The sequence below is a fragment of the Malaclemys terrapin genome, chromosome 4 (assembly GCF_027887155.1).
Source record: "Malaclemys terrapin pileata isolate rMalTer1 chromosome 4, rMalTer1.hap1, whole genome shotgun sequence".
NCBI lineage: Eukaryota > Metazoa > Chordata > Testudines > Emydidae > Malaclemys > Malaclemys terrapin.
In genome coordinates, this window is record NC_071508.1 from 37336596 (window position 1) to 37356077 (window position 19482).

At 59.7% G+C, this 19482-nt stretch overlaps 1 protein-coding gene across 2 annotated transcripts in view; it reads left to right on the plus strand.

Moving 5' to 3' along the window:
* Positions 1-18239, plus strand: part of B4GALNT4 (beta-1,4-N-acetyl-galactosaminyltransferase 4) — a 126157-nt gene extending 107918 nt beyond the window's left edge. For both annotated transcript variants that reach the window (XM_054025915.1, XM_054025916.1), the window contains exons 10-20: positions 135-278; positions 902-1011; positions 2173-2273; positions 3071-3153; positions 7021-8338; positions 8769-9076; positions 10049-10202; positions 11761-11833; positions 11957-12110; positions 15168-15294; positions 16107-18239. In XM_054025915.1, coding sequence (XP_053881890.1) covers positions 135-278; positions 902-1011; positions 2173-2273; positions 3071-3153; positions 7021-8338; positions 8769-9076; positions 10049-10202; positions 11761-11833; positions 11957-12110; positions 15168-15294; positions 16107-16221 — 2687 coding nt within the window. In that variant the 3' untranslated portion in view covers positions 16222-18239. The remainder of the gene's footprint in view (positions 1-134; positions 279-901; positions 1012-2172; positions 2274-3070; positions 3154-7020; positions 8339-8768; positions 9077-10048; positions 10203-11760; positions 11834-11956; positions 12111-15167; positions 15295-16106) is intronic.
* The last annotated feature ends 1243 nt before the right edge of the window (positions 18240-19482 follow it).

Genomic DNA, 19482 nt, shown 5'->3' on the forward strand with positions numbered 1-19482 from the left:
TTGGACCTGGGATCGTTAGGTGCCCCGACCCCCGGAGCATGGCCTGCTGGGCCGGGAGTCCCTGTGCCTGACTCGCCGGGATGTGAGTCAAGGCCCGGGGTCACTGTGGCCTTTCTCCTCGTTCTCTCCTTCAGACGAGTCCTCTCTGAAGATGAATCACGTGGCTCACATCCCCCAGTCCCTCGCCAGCCACGCCGGGAGCTACATGTCCGAGGCGCAGAGGGACGAGCACGGGGCCGACATGCTCAAACCCGACCCCAGGGACACCTTCTTCCTCAGTAAGTGGGGCAGGGGCTCCCGGGAGAGTCTCTGCTGGTGGGGGAGTGTGAGGAGAGCGGGACTAGAGGGGGCAGGGATTTAACTCTCTCAGCTGGGAGAGGAGCTGTTAGTCTGTGCAGAGAAGGCGAGGAAATGAGGCTGGATAGGATTAGGTACCCAGGGAGCCCCTGCGCCCCTCCAGCTCCATGCCCTGGTGAGGGGCCACTCACAGATCTGGGCTGGGCTGGACTATAGGGGCTGGGATGGGTGGTCTCCCAGGTTGTGTTGGGCTATAGGGGATAGGATGGGCAGTTGCCCAGACTGCAATGGGCTATAGGGGTTAGCCTGGGCTGGGCTGGCCTATAGGGTCTGGGGTGGGCTATAAGGGTTGGGCTGGGCTGGGCGGTTGCCCAGGTTGGGTTGGACTATAGGGAATGGGATGGGATGGGTGGTTGTCCAGGCTGCGATGGGCTATAGGGGATAGGCTGGGCTGGGCTGGGCTGCTCTATAGGGGACAGTGTGGGCAGGGCAGTTGTCCAGGTTGGGCTGGGCTCTAGAGGGCCATGTGGGTTTTCTCTGCATATGGGGGTGGCTGAGGGCCCCCCGCGTGACACAGCCTAAGCCCTGACTTTCTCTCACCCAGCTCCCCAGATCGAGGCGTCCCACGTGGAGAACGTGCTGGTGCCCTGCGCCTACAGCCCCACTTATGTGGTGAAGGACTTCCCTATCGCCCGCTACCAGGGCCTGCAGTTCGTAAGTGTCCAGCTCAGCCGGGTCTCTGCTCCCCTTCCCGCTCCTCGCCCTGTGAGGATCACCAGGAGATGTGGACATAAAACCCATCTGTCTGTGCCCCCAGGGCGGGCTGCAGGGCCTGCCTGAGGCTGTGGAAAGCCTCCCATTGGTTCTGGGGCTCTGGACCAGGCCCACAGGCACAGCTCCTCTGGTCTCGGCAAGTTGGCAGAGCTGCAGCACGGGGGCGTTGGGGTGCATGGAGCAGCCATGTCACAAGGGCCCCCGCGGTCCTGTTCTGTATCCTGCCGGCTCTGCAGTCACTACGCGCTCCCAGTGCTCTACTGAGGTGTGGGAGGCACCCGCCCCCGGGCACAGGACTCCCTGCGCCAGCAGAGTACTCCTCCCTTGGCTCGCCCCTTACCGGCTGGGACGCGACCCCCGCGCCCCTTCCAGCCTGTCTGCCTTCTCCTCACCCACGCAGCAGCTGATGGGCTCGCCCTGCTGCCAAGGCGGCTGGTAGAAAGGGGTCATTGCTGTCTCTGTATCAAATCTGTCGGTGCTTCTAGGGACTGAAAGGAGACAGGCTGGCAGAGGGATAGGGCTCTCTGACACACAGGGGAGGGCACCATCCAATAGGGTCTCTTTATAAAGACCCCTTTACGGCCCTCCAGCCCTGCCCATTAAGTCCTCCATCTCTTACCTGTCCCAGAGGTGCCAGGCCCCTGCCAGTCCTCCCAATGCACACACCAGCTGGCTCCAAGTGCCTACAGCTCCTCTGAGGCAGTGCCCATCAAGGCCCTGTTCCTGCAGCCTCTGTCACAGGCGGCTGCAGTGCCAGGGAGCCATGATGCCAACGCTGAATGGGCCGTCTCCTTCCAGTCCCCTCTCCTGCCCTAAGCTGTCTCTAGGGCCCCTCAGAGGAGCCGGCTGAGTGCTGGCCTGGCAGACGCCATGGAGGCGGCTTGGGCCGTGGGCTGATGAGTGTCAGGCTTCTCTGCCAGGAGACGCCACAGTCCAAGGAGCTTGCGCCAACAGCCTCATGACCTCAGAGCCCTCACCAGGAGCGCCCACACCTGGACCCCTCCCTCTCTCTCCTGCCACCCCCGGGGAATGCTGGTCGTGGGCGTACCTCACCATGCCCCGGGGTGCACATGCTCTTGGTGACTCTGCTCGGCTCCCCAGGTCTACCTCTCGTTCGTGTACCCCAACGACTTCACCCGCCTCACCCACATGGAGACGGAGAACAAGTGCTTCTACAGAGAGTCCCCCCTCTACCTGGAGAAGTGAGTGGGGGGGGCGGGCAGGGAGGTTCAGCGGGGGCCCTGTGCTGGCACTGCTGCTATGGGAGCCGGGGGCTCTATGGCATGACAGAGAGAGCCTCTGGGCATGGGGCTTCTTAGTGCCAGGGCAGGGACGGCCCCAGAGAATCTCTGTCCCCAGCCCGGGTGCTCGCAGGGCGGAACCACACACTGAGCCTGGGCCCTGCTCTGCCGAGGGCCCAGCCAGGGTGCTGAGGGGGCCTAGGCCTGCCCACAGGGAGGGTGGTGGTTGAGAAATGGACCCCATTTCCTAGGGAACCAGACTGTACCCACCAAGCCCATTCTTCAGGCTCTGCATCCTGTGCCAGGCCCCTTTCCAGCCAGCAGCCTTCCTTCCCCATGAGCCGGCTCGGGAAATGCCAGACCAGGGGCAGATGCCCACTTTGCATCAGCTCTGACCCTCCCTGCCCCGCATCCCCGCAAGGTGCCTTGCCAGGAGCAGGGAAGCATGTTCCCTCTACCTACCGATTCGCAGCGAGAGATTGAGAGGAGAAATGTGGGGCCCACCCAGTGTCCGAGCAGCCCATCGCTCTGGGCTCGCAGCGGGGGGTGGGCGGATCAGGCCTCGCCCCTGGGCCCCAGAGTAAAATGAGTCTGGGGATCTCAGCTCTGGTCCTGCTGAGTGAGACGATATGAAGCTAAAGAGGTGCCTTGTTTGGAGTGGTTTGGTTTGGTTTGCCGTAGGCTGTGCCAGTGTCAGTGCAGCTGTGTGTGCGCATCTCGGCGACGTTGTCCTTTACTTCTTTCCCCTCCCCCCCCAGGTTTGGCTTCTACAAATACATGAAGATGGATGAGGAAGAGGAGGATCCTCGCCAGAGAGCCTTTCTCTTCCTGAACTCAGACAGTAAGCAGCCCTCGCACGCCCTGCCGACGCCGCTTGCCCCGCTGCCCTCCCTCTCTCAGCAGCGTGGGCCGGCGCAGGCGTTCTGCCATGCTAGCAGGGATGGTGCTTCACGGCCTGACACGCCAGGCTCTGTGCGTCGGCGCTGGAGCCCTGGTTGCTGAATTGGGCACCAGATGGGTGGTGGGAAGGAAGTTGCTAAGTCAGGCATGGCTGTGGGGGAAAGCAGGGGGTCACAACACTGGAAGGAGTGAGCCCACTCGGACGGTCAGTGTCCCTGGGGCAAGGCCGGGTGGGAATGGAGAGTTTCTGCCTCTCTCCCAGCAATTCTGGATACTGGTGACGGAATCTGTGCTCCCATTTACTGATTGCTGCACCACTGAATCTTCTGGGCTTCATGGCTTTGCCTTGCCAGCCTCCACGTGCAGCTCACCCTGTACACTAGGGCCAGGATTCCCCCACCCTGGCCCCTCACGGTGCTGGGACCTGCGCCCCCAACACACCCCGATGGGATTCCCTCTCCCTGCCCCCTTGGGGCACTCGGCCCCATGCCCCCACTGCACTCCTGGCGGGATTCCCCCTTCCTGCCCCTTCGGGGCACTGGGACCTGCGCCCCCAACACATCCCTGGCGGGATTCCCCCACCCAGCCCCCTCAGGGTGCTCGGACCTGCACCTTTGAGCATGATCACATTGGCACCTCTGTGTCTTTGTGGCTGACTTTCCCAGTGTGCTCCTTGAGCCGGCGGTGAACGCCTATGTGGAGCTGTTTCCATCAGCCCACTGGAATCAATCAATGCAGCTGGAAAAGGGGGTTTCCTGCACGTGCCTCTGGGTCTCCTCCCCTCGGCTGCACCAAGGACCTTTTGCTCGGTCTCGGCGGCCTGGCTGGGAGGGTATTGGGTTCCCATCTCATTGCGGAGGAAGTTGCGCTGGCAGCGCCACACTGATCTCCACCCACGAACGCGCACGACCCCTCCTGCAGTGTGCTGTGCATTCCCAAGAGCTCTCCCTCATCTCACCCACACACCCGTCCTCGGCAGCCGGAAGGGAAAATCAGTGCCAGGCCAAAGCTGATTTCTGCTGAGACTTAATTGCCTTAAAACAGCATCAGTCATTTCTTTCGCCTCCAAGTCCCTCTGTGAGTGCAGCGTGTTAATCAGAGTAGCTCAGAGCTTCGCTGCCCCTTTGACCTGCAGCCCTGGCTTCTCCAAAGGAGTTCACAGAAGAATTCCGTGGCTGGGAGCAGCATGAATCCTCCTGCCCAGCTTTCAGTGATATCATTTAATGCCAGAGGGCTGTGCCATGGCTAGGATTTATATATCCAGGGGTGCCAGAGCCCTCCCACTCACCTGCCTCGTGTGCAGCAATCAACCGGGGGCTCTCCCCAAGGAGGAACTGCTCCTGTTCTGAACGAAGGCAGCACGGTCTGAGAAATGGGCACAGGATTGGATGGGAGGGAGGGTGTCATCTGACTCTGCCGCCCGTTTGCTGTCTGCCTTTGGGCCAGTCATTGCACCTTTCGGGCTCAATTTGCCCACCGTAAAATGGAGATGATAATCCGTATCCCCGGGGCTAATTTGTTCATGTCTGCAGAGTGTTTCGGGATATACCAAGTGCTATAAAATGTAAACTCTTTGGGTGTGTCCATGTAGCAGCGTGTCTCCGAGCCTGAGTCTCCAGGCTTTAGCGCTACGACACTAAAACTAGCAGTGTAGATGTTCAGGCTTGGACTGGAGCCCAGCCTCTGATGCCCAGAGGGAGGGACGGGTTTCAGAGCCCAAGCCGGGATGTCTACATAGCTGTTGGTAGCACCATATGGGAGCCCTGCAAGCCCAAGTCTGTAGACCCAGGCTCTGAGACTCACTGCTGGGGTTTGGGGGTTTTTGCTGTGTAGACAGCCCTGGCCTCAAAGGGGGTGTCTCTTTATCGTCGGGCTGAACAGTGCCCAGCACAGTGGGTCCCTGATCTCAACTGTAGTGTCTAGCTGCTACCATCATGCAAATCATAAATGAGCATAAGAAAAACCTTGGGTAGTAGTAGCAGCATTATATTATATGGCAAGGCAAACCCAGCTGTCATGTAAGTGTAGATTATAGTGGGTCTTATGCCAGGACTGAATTTGGTGTTGTGTGCTTATCTTAACCATGTAACTGCTGGTATAAATCAACACCCAGCACCTATAAACTGCATCATTTTATCCTTTGCTTTGTGTGTGTTGTGCCTCTGTTGCTGTTTGATGCCTTTGTTTGTCTCTCCAATTTGGCAAAAATGGAACCCTGAGGGAACTGAAAACCTCGCTCTCCCCATTTATAGCACGTCGCTAATAGACTCATCGACTTTAATGCCAGAAGGGACCATCGTGATCATCTAGTCTGACCTGAAGATCGCAGGCCACAGAACCTCCCCCACCCACTCCTGCAATAGCTCCTAACCACTGGCTGAGTTCCCGAAGTCCTCAAATCTTGATTTAAAGATTTCAAGTTACAGACAATCCACCATTTACTCTAGTTCAAATCAGCAAGTGACCCATGCCCCAGGCTGCAGAGGAAGGTTAAACCCTGCCCCCTGTGTCTGCCAATCTGACCTGAGGGAAAATTCCTTCCTGACCCCAAATATGGCGATCAGTTAGACCTGGAGCATGTGGGTGAGACCCACCAGCCAGACACCTGGGAAAGAATTCTCTGTAGTAACTCAGAGCCCTCCCCATCTAACCTTTCATGTGTGCCCTTGAGGGGCGTGAGGGTTAGTTTATTACTGTATAGAAACATCTTTCAGATCCTCTGCTGGAAAGACCAAAACACCATCGCAGTTATTTGGTCCAGTAGCAAAATCAAGAATCTCTCCCTTGGTGATGGGGTTGAAACAAAGGAACGGAGCCGACACATCAGAGTTTCTGCCAGTCAATCCAAGAACCAGAGATTGATACCGCTGACAAATGGACACCGTATTAATTGTTGTTATGATTTATTACTTGTCTGATGGGAGGCCCCATCTACGCTCAGGGTGTGCTGGGTGCTGTCCGTACACCTAGTGAGACAGTCCCTGCCCCAGTGAGCTTACTGTAAGCAGACCAGCCCGACAATCAAGGGTCCAATCCCAGATTCCTGGCTGATCTGGACATCCCAGGGTCACTTCTCTGGCCAATAAAGTATCCCTGAATAATGCTAACAAATGAATAACACCTTGCTCTTCTCTAGCCCTGTTCAGCAGGAGATCTCAAAGTGCTTCCCATTCTATCATGTCTTCATCTCTGTGCGGCGGGGCAGTGCTATTGTCCCCATTGCACAGATGGGGAGCGGAGACTAAGTAACGTGCCCAAGGTCACACGAGGAGTCTGTGCCGGAGCAGGGAATTGCACGTGGGCCTCCCAAGCCTGAGGATAGCACCGCAGCCACTGGACTCTCCTTCCTTGCCATCCCAAGAAGGGGCTAGATCCTGAGCTCCTTTGTCAGCCGACTGAAGCCTAGGGCTGCAGGGTGTGGTGGGACGTTAGGGCACAGTCCCACCTATGCGGGTAGCTTGGCAGGCACCCCCTGCCCCCCGATCATGTTCTCACAAGAGCCCCCACAGCGGCCTGGCTGCTGGGATCGGTGCCTCCCTGCACGGGCTCCACCTGTTAAGACTCAGTAATAATTTGTCTGCTCTGGTAGCTGGGTGGGGTTTGATGGCCTGCGATGCGCCTGGGCTCAGACTAGAGGGCCTGGTGGTCCCTTCTGGCCTGAAATGCTCTGGCTGTGACCCACTGCTGGGGGTTAGCACACTGCAGTGGCCTGCACTTGGAGAATCCGAGTCCCAGGTGCCTTTTGAATCCAAATGCCTCGGGATCTCGTCTGTTTCACTGGCCTACCCTAGGTGTGTTTGCTTTGCAGGTTTCCTGGAAGAGGAGGAGGAAGGAGCAGACAGTCCTGAGCCCACAGACCTGCCTCCCGACGCCAAGGAGAAGAACCCCAGGGGGCCGAGCCCACCCCTGGGCACTGGGACCAAAGGCAAAGGGCTCCCTCTGGCTGCAAGGGATTACGGGGGCAATGTAGACTACTACACTTTCCACCACCAGCAACAGGCGGTTCATGAGGAGGGTGCCGCGCCAGGGCAGCCGCGAACCCAGGACGTCCACAACGGGGCCAGCCCCAGCTCCGCAGTCACAGCCGGAGATTCCCAGGGCTATGAGAATACTCCCCCTTTACGAGAGCAGGCTCTGATCCGGGGGCGCTCCCTCAGCTGGGCGCGCAAGGAGCCGGAACAGGCGAACGCCGGGGTGGAAGACAAGCTGGGGCTGCTGGCGTCGTCAAGGCGGGGCAGTGTCCTAAGCCGCCAACCCCACCTCTCCATGCCCATCTTTGGGGGCAAAGCCAAGCCACAGGGCCCAAGCAGGCTCCTCACACCCGTGGAGGAGAAAAAGGCCAAGAAGGAGACCAAGAAGCCCCAAGAGAAGGTATATGTGACCCGGCTGCAGCCTGGCAAGCGCAAGGCCCCAGTGCAGGAGGCCACCTTCCCCGATGTCTTCCTCTACCCTAAGCCACTCAGGAGGGTGCACCTGAACTCAAGGGCCCCCCAGAGGCGCTCCGCCCCCTCCACCAAGCTCCGCACCATCCCCGGCCACAGGACGCCCTGGCTCCCAGGCAATGGCTCCAGGGAGACGGATCCGTCCAAGAGGAAGAGCCCCAGGACCAGCATCAGGAAGTGGGAGCAGCTGTACAGGCATGAGGACCCCGAGGCTGTGGGCGAGCGGAGGGCACGGCCCAGCATACAGCTGCCACCAGTCGAGGGGCTGTTTGGCAAGGAGGCCCTGGAGGTCCCCACCACCACCCCAGCCAGGACTGCGGCAGCGGCTGCCCTGGATTACAACTCCTCAGAGACGGCCCTATCGGCCGGGGTGCGGGTGACTTCCTTCCTCAGGATGTCGGAGGTGACGGCGTCGCAGCAGGAGGGCCCGGGCAAGGCCCAGGAGGAGGAGGAGGAGGAGCTGTCGGACTACAGCTATGAGAACTCGGAGATGCAGCCGAGCTGGCTGGAGGACTCCATCAACTGGCAGAGGACGTTCAGTGTGAGCTCGGTGGACTTCGAGCTCCTGCGCTCCGACTGGAACGACCTGCGCTGCAATGTCTCGGGCAACCTGCAGCTGAGCGAGAGTGAGGTGGTGGACGTGGTGGCCCAGTACATGGAGAAGCTCAACGAGAAGAATGGGGGGTAGGAAGAGAAATCGTGGAACTAGGCCCAGGGCTGCCACCAGGGCCAGGGGGACCAGCCGGGCTAAGCTCTGCTCAGTCCTGCCCCCACATGGGCAGGCAAGAGATAAGGGTGGTCTTCATGGTCATCCAGCCCTGGCTACACACACTCCACTCCCCCAACAGATCCTCAGCCCTGTACCTCCTAGGGTGAGGGGGGAATGCAGCCATGAGCTTCCTCACCCTGCTCTCCCACCCCACAGAGCCTGCCCTCTTGGGAGTGGGGGTGCTCTCCTGGCCTGGATGATGCCCCCCACTGGAAGGGTGGGAGCGGGGCTGCATGTTGTCATTCAGCTAGCCAGGCTGTGGGGGGCAGGGTCCCTGGTGTGGGGTGCGGGCCTGGGCCTCGCCTGGGAAGGTGACAGTGTCGGCGTTGCTCTCCCTTCCCCCAGGATCTACACCCTGCTGCGCATCGTCAACGTGGAGAAGCGGCGAGACACGGCGCGGGGCAACCGCTACCTGCTGGAGCTGGAGCTGCTGGAGCGGGGCCAGAGGACTGTGCGGCTCTCAGAGTACGTCTATGTCCTGCTGCACCAGGGCAGGCCGGCTGACAGCACCGAGGCCAACCCCGAGGGGCCCACGTCCGTGGCCACCGAGCCCCAGCCCAGCCCCTGGAGCCTGCTCTACGGGAAGCCCATCCTGTGCCGACCCCTGCCGCTCAGCTGGAGGCAGGATGTCATGGTGCACTTCGTGGTGCCAGGTGAGAGCGTAGCTGAGGCCGCGGTGGGGGAAGGGGCGTTATCTGCACCCTCCTCCCAGGGACCAAAGGTCCCCTCAGGCTGCCACCTGCACCAGGACCTCTGAGGTCATTCAGAGCATTAGATGGACCCAAAGCCCAGGCCCCAGCGGGCAGCGGTTGGCTGCATGAGGCGCACAGGCTGTGGTGGCTCACAGGAGTATTTGGGAGGCCTGCTCCCCTTGTGCACACAGGCCACGGCTGCTCCTCCAGGGCTGCCCAGCAGCAGAGACTCAGGCCTGGTCTGCGCTAGGAAATTAGGTCAATATAACTACACCGCTCGGGGGGGGAGCGGCAAAAACCCAGCTCCCGAGCAACCCAGTTAAACCCACCTAACCCCTGGTGTAGACAGCGCTTGGTGTAGAATGAGGGGGGGGTCTGGCTTCTCAGCCCAGGAGTGGGGCGTGGATCTCTGTGGGGTGGCTGGGGGTCTGGCTCTCAGCCCCAGGGCAGGCAGTAGATCCCTGGGAGGTGGCTGGGGGGTCTGGCTCTCAGCCCTGGGGATGGGGAATGGATCCCTGAGGAAGGGGGGGTCTGGCTCCCGGCCCAGGAGGATGGGGAATGGATCCCTGGGGGGCTGCCAGGGGGGCGGGTCTGGCTCTCAGCCCCAGGGACTGGGAGTGGATCCCTGGGGAAGGGCTAGGGGTCTGGCTGTCATCCCAGGGGATGGGGAGTGGATCCCTGGGGGGTTGCTGGGGGTTTGGCTCTCGGCCCAGGGGTGGGGAGTGTATCCCTGGGCGGGTGGCTGGGGGTCTGGCTCTCGGCCCTGGGGCAGGGAATAGATCCCTGGGGGGTGGCTGGGGCGGGGGTCTGGCTCTCAGTCCAGGGGTGGGGAGTGGATCCCTGCGAGGTGGCTGGGGGTCTGGCTCTCAGCCCAGGGGTGGGGAGTGGATCCCGGGGCAGCGCTGATCCTGGCGGTGTCTGCTTGTGTGGCAGTGAAGAACCAGGCGCGCTGGGTTCAGCAGTTCATCGTGGACATGGCCGGCCTGTACTGGAACACCAAGGACGCCAACTTCAATGTCATCCTGGTGGACTTTGAGAGTGAGGACATGGACGTGGAGAAGGCTCTGCAGGAAGCCCGGCTGCCTCGGTAACGGAGCAGGGAGCCCCAGAGCCCTTCCTTGCCGCTGTCCCTCCCCACCAGTGCCAAGCTCAGCACCTTCTCCCTGCCAGACCCCCAGCCCCACAAACGGGAGCCTGGGCCCAAAGTGCACCCTCCACCTCTGGCCTCACCTGTGGCAGACATGCCCAGCAAAGCCCTGCAGCAGCTGGGGAAGGGAGTCCCAGGCAGCACGGAGGTGACCTCTCTCCTCCCTCCCAGAGTCCTTGCACTGCTGGAGGAGCTGAATGCAGAGCAGCAGCTTTGGCCCTGGTTTCCCTGGCGCTTGTGGAAGCCCGAGCCCCAGACGCTGTGTGTGTAACCGCACCCCGGGGAGCTATCGCCGAATGCCCTCGCAATGAGCCGCCTCGTTCTACCCAGCCAACTGGGTCTGGACTGGCATCTAGCATCCCTGGCCGTGGCTGTGAGGCTGTCTCCCTGCACACACGCTCTTTGTGCTGCTGCTGCTGTTGTTTGTGTCGCAGGGGTGGCCAGAGGCCCTACTGAAGATCATGGTCACATTGTGTCAGGTGCCATCCAAACAGGCAGATAGACGCTGTCCCTGCCCCAGCGAGTCTGCAGGCTGGTTGCTTGCTGCTGTACTCATCTATAGTGTCACCCCTGACTCCACCCCCACTGCCCTCCCTTCTCCTGTGCCTTTAGCCCCAAGCATCCTGCACCACAGGACGCATTGCCATCAGCAGACCTGGCACTGCGAACCCTGCAACCCGGCTTCTTTTCTGGAGACAGCGTCCCATAGGTGGAGTGTGCCCCCTGCTGAATGGCATTGGGATGGGCCATGACCGTGATTACCCAAAGGACATGGGAGGGGACACCCCTGAACCTCTCCGAGTGTTGAGGGTCTGGTTGATCCAGGGGGATCTGCCCTGCAGACATACTGTGCCAGTGCGCAGCTGATGCTGCAGGTGATCTCGGAGCCAGGCAGGCTGCAAAGGGGCTAGTAGGCAAGAGGGGCCTACGAGCTGGGGAGAGGAAGAGAGCCATGTAGCTGCTAATGGTCTGTGCACAGAACCCCCTGGCTGCCCTGCTTGGCTCCCCACACCCCCAGCCCATCTCTGGGCAGCCACCGCGCTCTATGCTGTCCCTCTTTGGAAAGCCCCTGCTACGCGAAGCAGAGCCCTGTCCCCAGCAGCAGTCAGGGGTGTGAGCCCATCTGGCCATGCGTGTAACACGGCACCCCCAGGTGGGGAGGGAGTTAACCTGGGACCTTTCGATCTAAGAGCAAGAGCCTTTGCTGCCTGAGCTAAAGAACCAGAAGGCTGTAATGGCCTCTCAACCGTAGGTAGCCCCTCGAGGGGGCAGAGTCACACTGTGTTAGCCTGCGAAAGGCTTCCTGGAGCTCAGTTGGGTTCCCTTGGCTCAGTGGCCCCTGGTACCCTCCAGACGATTCCTCTCCTGCCTCAGTGTCCCTGCCTGGAGACTCCCCGTGGTCACTCAGCCCAGCAGGGCCCACTGAGCTCTGTCCCTACAAAGCCCCCAGCTTGGCTCCCCTCTCCCTGCTGCTGCTGACTGTCTGCGTTGTTCTCAGGTATCAGTACTTGAAGCGCACGGGGAACTTCGAGCGCTCGGCAGGGCTGCAGGCCGGGGTGGACTCCATTGAGGTGAGAGATGGTGGGAGGGCTCTGGCTCTCCAGAGCCACTGGCCTTGTCCCGTCCTGCCCCCAGGGGCTTGCTGTGGGCTGTGCCGCCTGGTCACGGCCTCTCTCTGCGCTTGGTTCCCTCAGGACGGGCGCAGCATCGTGTTCCTGTGTGACCTGCACATCCACTTCCCCCTCAACATCCTGGACAGCATCCGCAAGCACTGTGTGGAGGGCAAGCTGGCCTACGCGCCCATCGTCATGAGACTGGGCTGCGGGAGCTCTCCGCGGGACCCCAACGGTAACGCCCCCAGCGCACGGATGCTCTCGCAGCGGGAAACGTGCTGGGCTTTCAAATGCAGGGAGCCAGCACCCCAGGGCGGGAGCCTCTAATGGACTGAGGCAGCTAATGGTGCAGGCAGCGTGGCAGGGCTCCTGGTGCAGCCACTCAGCGCTGTGCTGCTGAAACCTATTACATGAGCAACCCGCTGCTACCTAAATTCTGTTCCAGGTCCAGGCTGGTTGCTTTAAGGAGTCAGGCTACACTGGTGTTAGAAACTCAGCATCTTCCCTGCTCCTCCTTAAACCTGCACGCCCTTCCCCTCTGCGATTACTGCTGCGCCCCAAGGCTGGGGGCGGGGGGTGAGCAGGAATAATAATGCTGGGGGCTTCTTAAGGGAGGGTGGCAGACTGCTCCCGGAGCCTTAACTACGCCTCACGCAGCCCCTGCAGGGAGGGGGTAGCATCCCCCCTTCCAGTTACAGGGCGTGATCTGCTCAAGGTCTTACAGCGAGGCAGGAATTGAACCCAGGAGTCCTGACTCCTGCTGTAAACCCACCCAGCCCTGCCCTCTAACTGGCTCCGACCTCCCCAGCACCGGATTGTGCTGTCGCCCAGTGAATCTGGCCAGGGGAGGCTGCAGGTTTGTTCAGATACAGCTTTCACCAGTAGGAATTGCTGTTGCTTTTTCCCTTGTCCACTGCGTAGCTTAATCCAGCACGTTGTGTTGTGAGAGGCACACAGAGGCTGAGCAGCACTGTGACTGGGCTCCTCTCTGCTCTCACACAGTCCTCTCAGAGACTTTCCCTTCGGAGAGACCATCATGTCATTTATTCACGGTGCCTCCCCTCACCGCCTTCTACCTCCTCACGCAGCCGTACAGAGTCAGTCTTCCCAGGGGTGGGGGTGGGAAGAGGTCCACCCACACAGAGCGCTCCCTCTATCAGACCCAGCTTGCCTTGCCTTCCTGGGCTCTTTTATCCAGTCTCCTTGTTAATGGGCTAATTAGCTTGTTAGTTGCCCGGTCCCAATCTGATCTGGTAATCAGCAACTCCTCTTCTCACTCAGGCTGTCCCCAGGAGCCTAACTGGCTAAACAGTGACCAGAGTGCTCTGCCAGAACTCTGCCACAAGGACTAATAATCTTTGTCTCTTATCTAGCACTGGGCCCCTTTAGATCTCACCATGCTCTCCAGAGGAAGGGATCGGCTATCCATTTGACAGATGGGGAAACTGAGGCACACAGGGGTGTGGTGATGGGGATCGCAGCCGTGCCACTTGCTGGCTTTCAGGGCGTAGTTCTAATGTGCTAGCACGCTCCGGTGCTGGTATTATTTATATAGGCCCCACTTCAGCAAGACCCCAGTGCAGGAGCTTTAAGTGCCCAAGTGGTCTCACTGACATCAGTGGCACTACTCATGTGCTTACGGTTAGGCACATGCGTCAGCCCCATGCTGACTGGGCTTTTATACGGAGGTTGAAGCCGCTCTCAGAACAGAAAAATGAATCCCGGTCCCAAAGAGCTCGGAGTCAAGAGCCTCTGTTTGACTTCAAGTTTCAGAGTAACAGCCGTGTTAGTCTGTATCCGCAAAAAGAAGAACAGGAGTACTTGTGGCACCTTAGAGACTAACAAATTTATTTAACTAATAAATTTGTTAGTCTCTAAGGTGCCACAAGTACTCCTGTTCTTCTTTTTGTTTGACTTCAGACTGTCTGCAAATCAGGCCCCTTTAGTGTCTCCCATAGGGCACCCCAAGTTACTAGCCCCTTCTGAAATTCCTGGCCTAAATGCACAAGCAGGCCCAGCCCGGCACCGGGTGTGGTCACTGGTGCGCAGAGACTCTCCGATTGGAGGTGTTCTTAGCGGCGATCTGGTGGAGGCAGAGGAGGCTGGGTGTACGTTGGAGGGGAGCTGTTCTGAGCAAAGGGGACACCTTGGTGGGAGACGTGGAGTGAGCAGAGGAGACAGCGGGAACAGTCCAGAGAGGTGCCGGGGCTGAGCTCGGGGAGCGGAGGGGGGGATGAGCGGGGAGAGGGATGGAAGCAGCACCCTGGCGTGCTCTGAAGCTGTGGATGAGAAGCTGCCTTGACCAGACTGTGGGACGGGGGGGATTGAGCAGCCTGCTGTGTGTGCAGGGAGCTGGCACTGGATCCCAACGTAGGGAGCAGCGGTTCAGCAGGCTGGAGCCGCACAGCAGTGCTGCCCGAGCACAAGCTTCCTCAGCCTATTTTACCACTACGTTCCCAGGGAGCTGCCTGCGGGGCAGGGCTCGTCACCAGTAAATATCCCAGCTCCTTGAGGTTCTACCTGTCTCCTTCCCTCATGGTGCTGACCACCCCAGCTGCTCAGGGTCTGGCTGGAGGTGGTTTCCTCCAGAGCCTCCCCTGGAGAGCTAGCTGGAGCAGCGCTCTCCCTCCTCTGCCCCCTGAAGCACACCTGCCCCATGCACGCTGGCTGTGAGCTGGGGGGCCGGTTTGGTCCCATGCCGTACGTCTGGCTGAGTGTGAGACAGCTCCTTTAAACTGGATCCCTCTGGCTCTCGGCAGCTGCTTTCCTGGGTTGCACTCTCAGGCGAGTGCCTGCACTGGGAGAGGGCCAGCTGGGTATTTAGTGCATGTACAGCTTAGCCTTTCTCCTCCCACGGGGGCTGCAGGCACGTAGCAGTGCCACGCTGGATCCGACCCGACGCCCATCCAGGTCAGTGTCCTGCCTCTGACAGGGCCCAGCACCTGCTGCTTCAGAGGAAGGTGCAGCAGCCCTGGAGTGAGCAGTTAGCTGAGTGCCAGTACCTGCGAACTCAGGAGCTCGTGTGCGAGAATGGGGCCTCAGTCTCACCTTCGGGGGGACCGGTTTGCTCAATGGGGCCGGGATCAGAGGCCTCTCCGTGCTTGCATGCTGCTGTTGGTTTCCAGCAGAGGGCAGCGTGGCTTCAAAGGATGGCAGAGCCCGGAGGGATCTCAGTGCTACCGCCTGGCTGGGCTTTGGAGCAGCCCCGCTCCTTGCCCTGCCCTCCCCTGTTGCACGGAGCCCCCTTCCCACCTGAGACCTAGCGAGTCACCTCTCTTCCCTCCTTCCTCAGGCTACTGGGAGGTGAATGGGTTCGGCCTCTTTGGGATCTACAAGTCGGACTTTGACCGCGTCGGGGGCATGAACACGGAGGAATTCAGAGACCGCTGGGGCGGGGAGGACTGGGAGCTACTGGACAGGTACGGTTGGTGGGGCCTCCTGCCCAGCGCCTCTTCCCTGCCAGGGGGAGCTGCGTGTTGGCTGGGCATGGAGACTGGCCTAATACCCTCCAGACACACATGGCTGATTCGGGGACCTGGGAGAGAAGATGCTGCGGGGGGGGGGGGTTAACCCCTCTGTGGCCCTGTGACTCTGAGGGGCTTTTTGGTGGTACCACACAATGGGGGAGGGGGAGCAGGGCGTGAGCTCAGCTTGCCCTGTCCTTTGACCCAGTTTTCTCATGCCTGGGTACAGAGCTTGGCATGGGCAGCAGTGGGTGCCAGGAGCAGCAGGCACACCAGCAGGAGAAACAGGGCTTGTGTGGAGCAAATATACTTGAAACATCTCCAGTACATTTTTCCTTTAAAGGGGGGGGAAATGGATTTGTGCTCTCCCCTTTTTCCCCTCCATGCTGATACATAAATTACCCAATGGTGGTGAGGAGGGCATAGCGGCTGGAGACTTCAGAAAAGCCAAGTTAGGGCATCCCTGACTTTGTTAGAGGACTCCTTGGAGGTCTCAGAGATGGCCATTGTACTGAGTGGGGAGCGCTGACTGTATCAAAGAAAGCTTTCCTCCAACACGTTCCTGAGGTGTTTGAGGTCAATGGGTGTTAGCAAACACAGCCCCAAGGCAGTGCGCTCGGGACACTGAACGAAAGCCTCTTCCTCTCTCAGGGAACCAGTTTTCATGTGCCTTTGAGGAATGGGTGATAAAAAACCCCAGGGGCTTTGCTGTGGCTGCGCCCTCTTCACCGCGCTCTCCTAAGCTTTGTCTCCCTCTCCCCGTGCAGGGTCCTGCAGAGCGGGCTGGAGGTGGAACGCCTGCGCCTCAGGAACTTTTACCATTACTACCACTCCAAACGCGGCATGTGGAACTCCCGCAGCAAGAAGGTGCCCAAAGACTAGGGCCTGGGCCCTGCTGCCGGCCACGCCAGGGCTCCTCTGCACGCCAGGGCGGGAGGAGGCTGTTCAACAAAGCCAGCCAGCTGCCTCGGCTCTGCCACCTCAAGCCCATGGGAGTCGTCTCCGGGCCACTGGTGGTGCCTCTAGACACCGTGCTGGAGCGAGAGGCTGGGGATTTCTCCAGAGCTCTCTAAACAAACCGCAGTTACTTTGGGGGGGAGGGGGGGAGGTTGTGATTTTTCTTAAGGCTTCTAATTTCTTAGTGAGAAACCAGTTTATTAACTCATTAGCACTGAGGATCAGAGATCCTGTCAGAGGGAGGGAACCAACCAGCCCCTCATGCTGCCCCCAGCCTCTCAGGGAGCGGGGCAGTAAAAGAAGGCCTGGAGCAAACCCTACCACTCAGCAGCAGTGCTGGGGCAGGAGGGGAAGTGGCAGCAGCCCCAGTCCAGCTGCCCTGGGTACCGACCCAGGAGCCAGCCCCTGGAGAGGAGGTGGAGAAGGGGTTTATCAGCCTGGCAGCCGGGTTTCCCTCTGGGGCCAGCCCTGCTAAGCGACGCTGGGGAGGTGCCCAGGTTCACAGGGTGCCACACTTGCTGTACCCGTGCCACTGCTGCACCCCTTGTGGGCAGCATGAGTCGCAGCAAGCTTCCATGCACCCCTCTTCGGTGTGGCCGGGAGAGGCCAAGCTGCCTGTTCCATAGCGGACTAGGAGGCGAATACACAGGGCACATGCTGTCCGTACAGGGTTCCCTAGGGAGACGGGATCCTCGCTGGGTACTTGGCGGGTGAACATACTGCGTGGAGGAGGTCTGGGGGCGGATCTGTGAGCAGGGCCTTACAGCTCGCTGGCCCCGTGCCTGTCGCACTCGGAAGGGGAGGAGTGAGCAACGGGGTTGGTATGATGCCAGCGCATCGTGGCTCGCTGCCCCATAACCTTCAGAGGCTGGTGTTGTGCCCTATGGGCCACAAGCTCTCTGGTCAGGAAATCCCCCAGCCCCAGATCTGCAGTCAAAAACCCGGGCGGCTCCTGAAGCTGTTGGTGAGGTGGGGCCGGGCAGAGCAGCTGATCCAGGCTCACTGTGCCTAGCTGCCCAGCAGTCGGGAGCTGTCCCACCCCTGGCTGGAGCCCAGATCCGCTCTATGGGCATCTCCTCATGAATTCAGCTGGAAGGGGCGTCCTCAGAGCGCCCCCGGAGGCATTGCAGGGGATGAGCTATAAACTCACCTCTGTCCCCTTCTCTTCCCTTCCATCCATGTCCAAAGGGCTCTTGTCCCACAGCTCAGCCCTTCTCGAGCACAGTGAGACGCCGTGGTGCCTGTGCGTGAACCAGACAGCAGCTCAGGTGCAGGGCGCTGCTTCCTGGGCCTGGTAGCGTTTAAGGGGGGAGGGAATGGGCTGGTAAATGCAGCGCCCCGGAGAGATTCTCTGCCAAGCCATCCCACTGCCTTCAGCTTCCCTCCCGCTGCTGCTGCTGGCCCCTCTGTGCGGGGAAGGGAGGAGGACAGTACACGGTGGGATGGGTGACACCAGCACCATGAGCAAAGGGGGGGGGAGCTCTGCTATGGGCAAAGGAGGGGGGGGAGGACACAGGGATGAAGCGCAGCCCCGGAGAGACCGAACGCTGCTACTAATGTCCCAATCCCAGCCTGGGGAGAGCATTAGCTGCTCTTACACTGATGCGCCTCCCTCCGCTGTGTGGGGCTGGGGGGAGCAGCCAGCGGCCCAGCGCAGGCTCATGGTCGTGGCAGGATGGGACTGGCTGCATGACACCTACAGGACGCTCATGTTGTTGACATTCCCAGTGCAGCCCCTGGGGAGGGCTGGTTGGAGCCCGCTCCCCCGGGGGCTGAGAGTCCCCCCTGGAGAGGGCCCGAGGCAGGAATCAGAGTAGGGAGGGCGAGCAACGTTTCCAAGCTAATTTCTGTGAAATTATGAGGTAGGAAGCTGTTTTCAGGAGGTTATGTCTGTTTTGTTTTTTATTATTAAAAAATAAAAGGAATGTCTTGGTTGGGGTTTCCCTTCCATCTCTGCTTCCTTCCTTTGCAAACGGACCAGGGGGCGACAGGCGCTCGGAGCAGCGTAAAGCCGTCAGCTGCTGCTGCACAGGTAGACTATCACTCTCCCCAGCAAATACCAGCACGGGTACCCTGCGTCGTGGGCAGTTAGCAGGGCTTGAAGCCAGGACCTTAAACACCAGCACACAGCCTCCTGCTGCTGGATCTAACAGGAGAAGCCCTGGCACCGGCAGCAGTAGCAGGCAGTTATCCTTGGCCATGTCACAAGGCGGTACACAATTTACAGCCACGTTACCGCAAGCCAGTAACCAGAGGTAGCCATGGCCCAGGGATCTCTGTGTGAATTCCCAGGCGCTAGGCAGCCATTCAGAACATGTGCAGAGCTATGGTGCAGCAGATGGTTAGCACTCCCGACACCAGGGGGCTGGGCACATTGCAAACACTGCTAGATTGGATTGGGTGGCTAGAAGGTATTGTTGCTATTTGTGGGGCTAGACAGAATGTGTTGTTCTCATTTGCTTTAGAGTAGCTCAGTGGTTTTCAATCTTTTTTCATTTGTGCATGACACAGTTGGGGTGGAAGGAAACGGGGAGGGGGATGGGCTTGTGGTTCTGGTGCTGGGCTGGGACCCAGGAGATCTGGCTTCAGTTCCCAGCCCTGCCTACATAGAAAAGCTTCCCTGGTGGAAACGAAGGGGTTAAACAGGTGCAAGCCCTTGTATGGCCACCTTAGTCCAGTCTTAGTGGCTTTATTTCAGTCAGCTTAAGTCAAATGGGGACAGGGATAAACTAAACTGCAACAAGCCCCCCTTAAATTGCAATCAGTGTGTCCACACAGGTGTTTAACTGAACCTGCACGAGCGTGTATAAACCCGGGGCCTACATCTCTCTGGGCCTCGGTCCCGCTTTGGAAATGGGGGTAACACTTCTCCCCTCCTTCCACCCATTGTCTGTCTCCACTTGCTGCTCTGTGGAGCAGGAAGTGCCTTACACTGTGTTTATACAGCACCTCACGCAGTTCGGCCTGTAGCCATCCCTCTGGAGCAGAGGTGAAGAGCGTGCTGAGGTAACAGGCCAGGCCGGGGGTTGGGATCTAGGTTCTCAGGCCCCGAGAAGGCAGCAGAGCAGAGAGTCATGGACAAAAGGTGCGTGTGCTAACAAATCCCTCAGCTCGGCCCTGGCGGGGGTTAAGGGGATGCAGCAGATGCCCTGGGTGTGGCAGTCGGGCACAAATCTACTCTGAGGG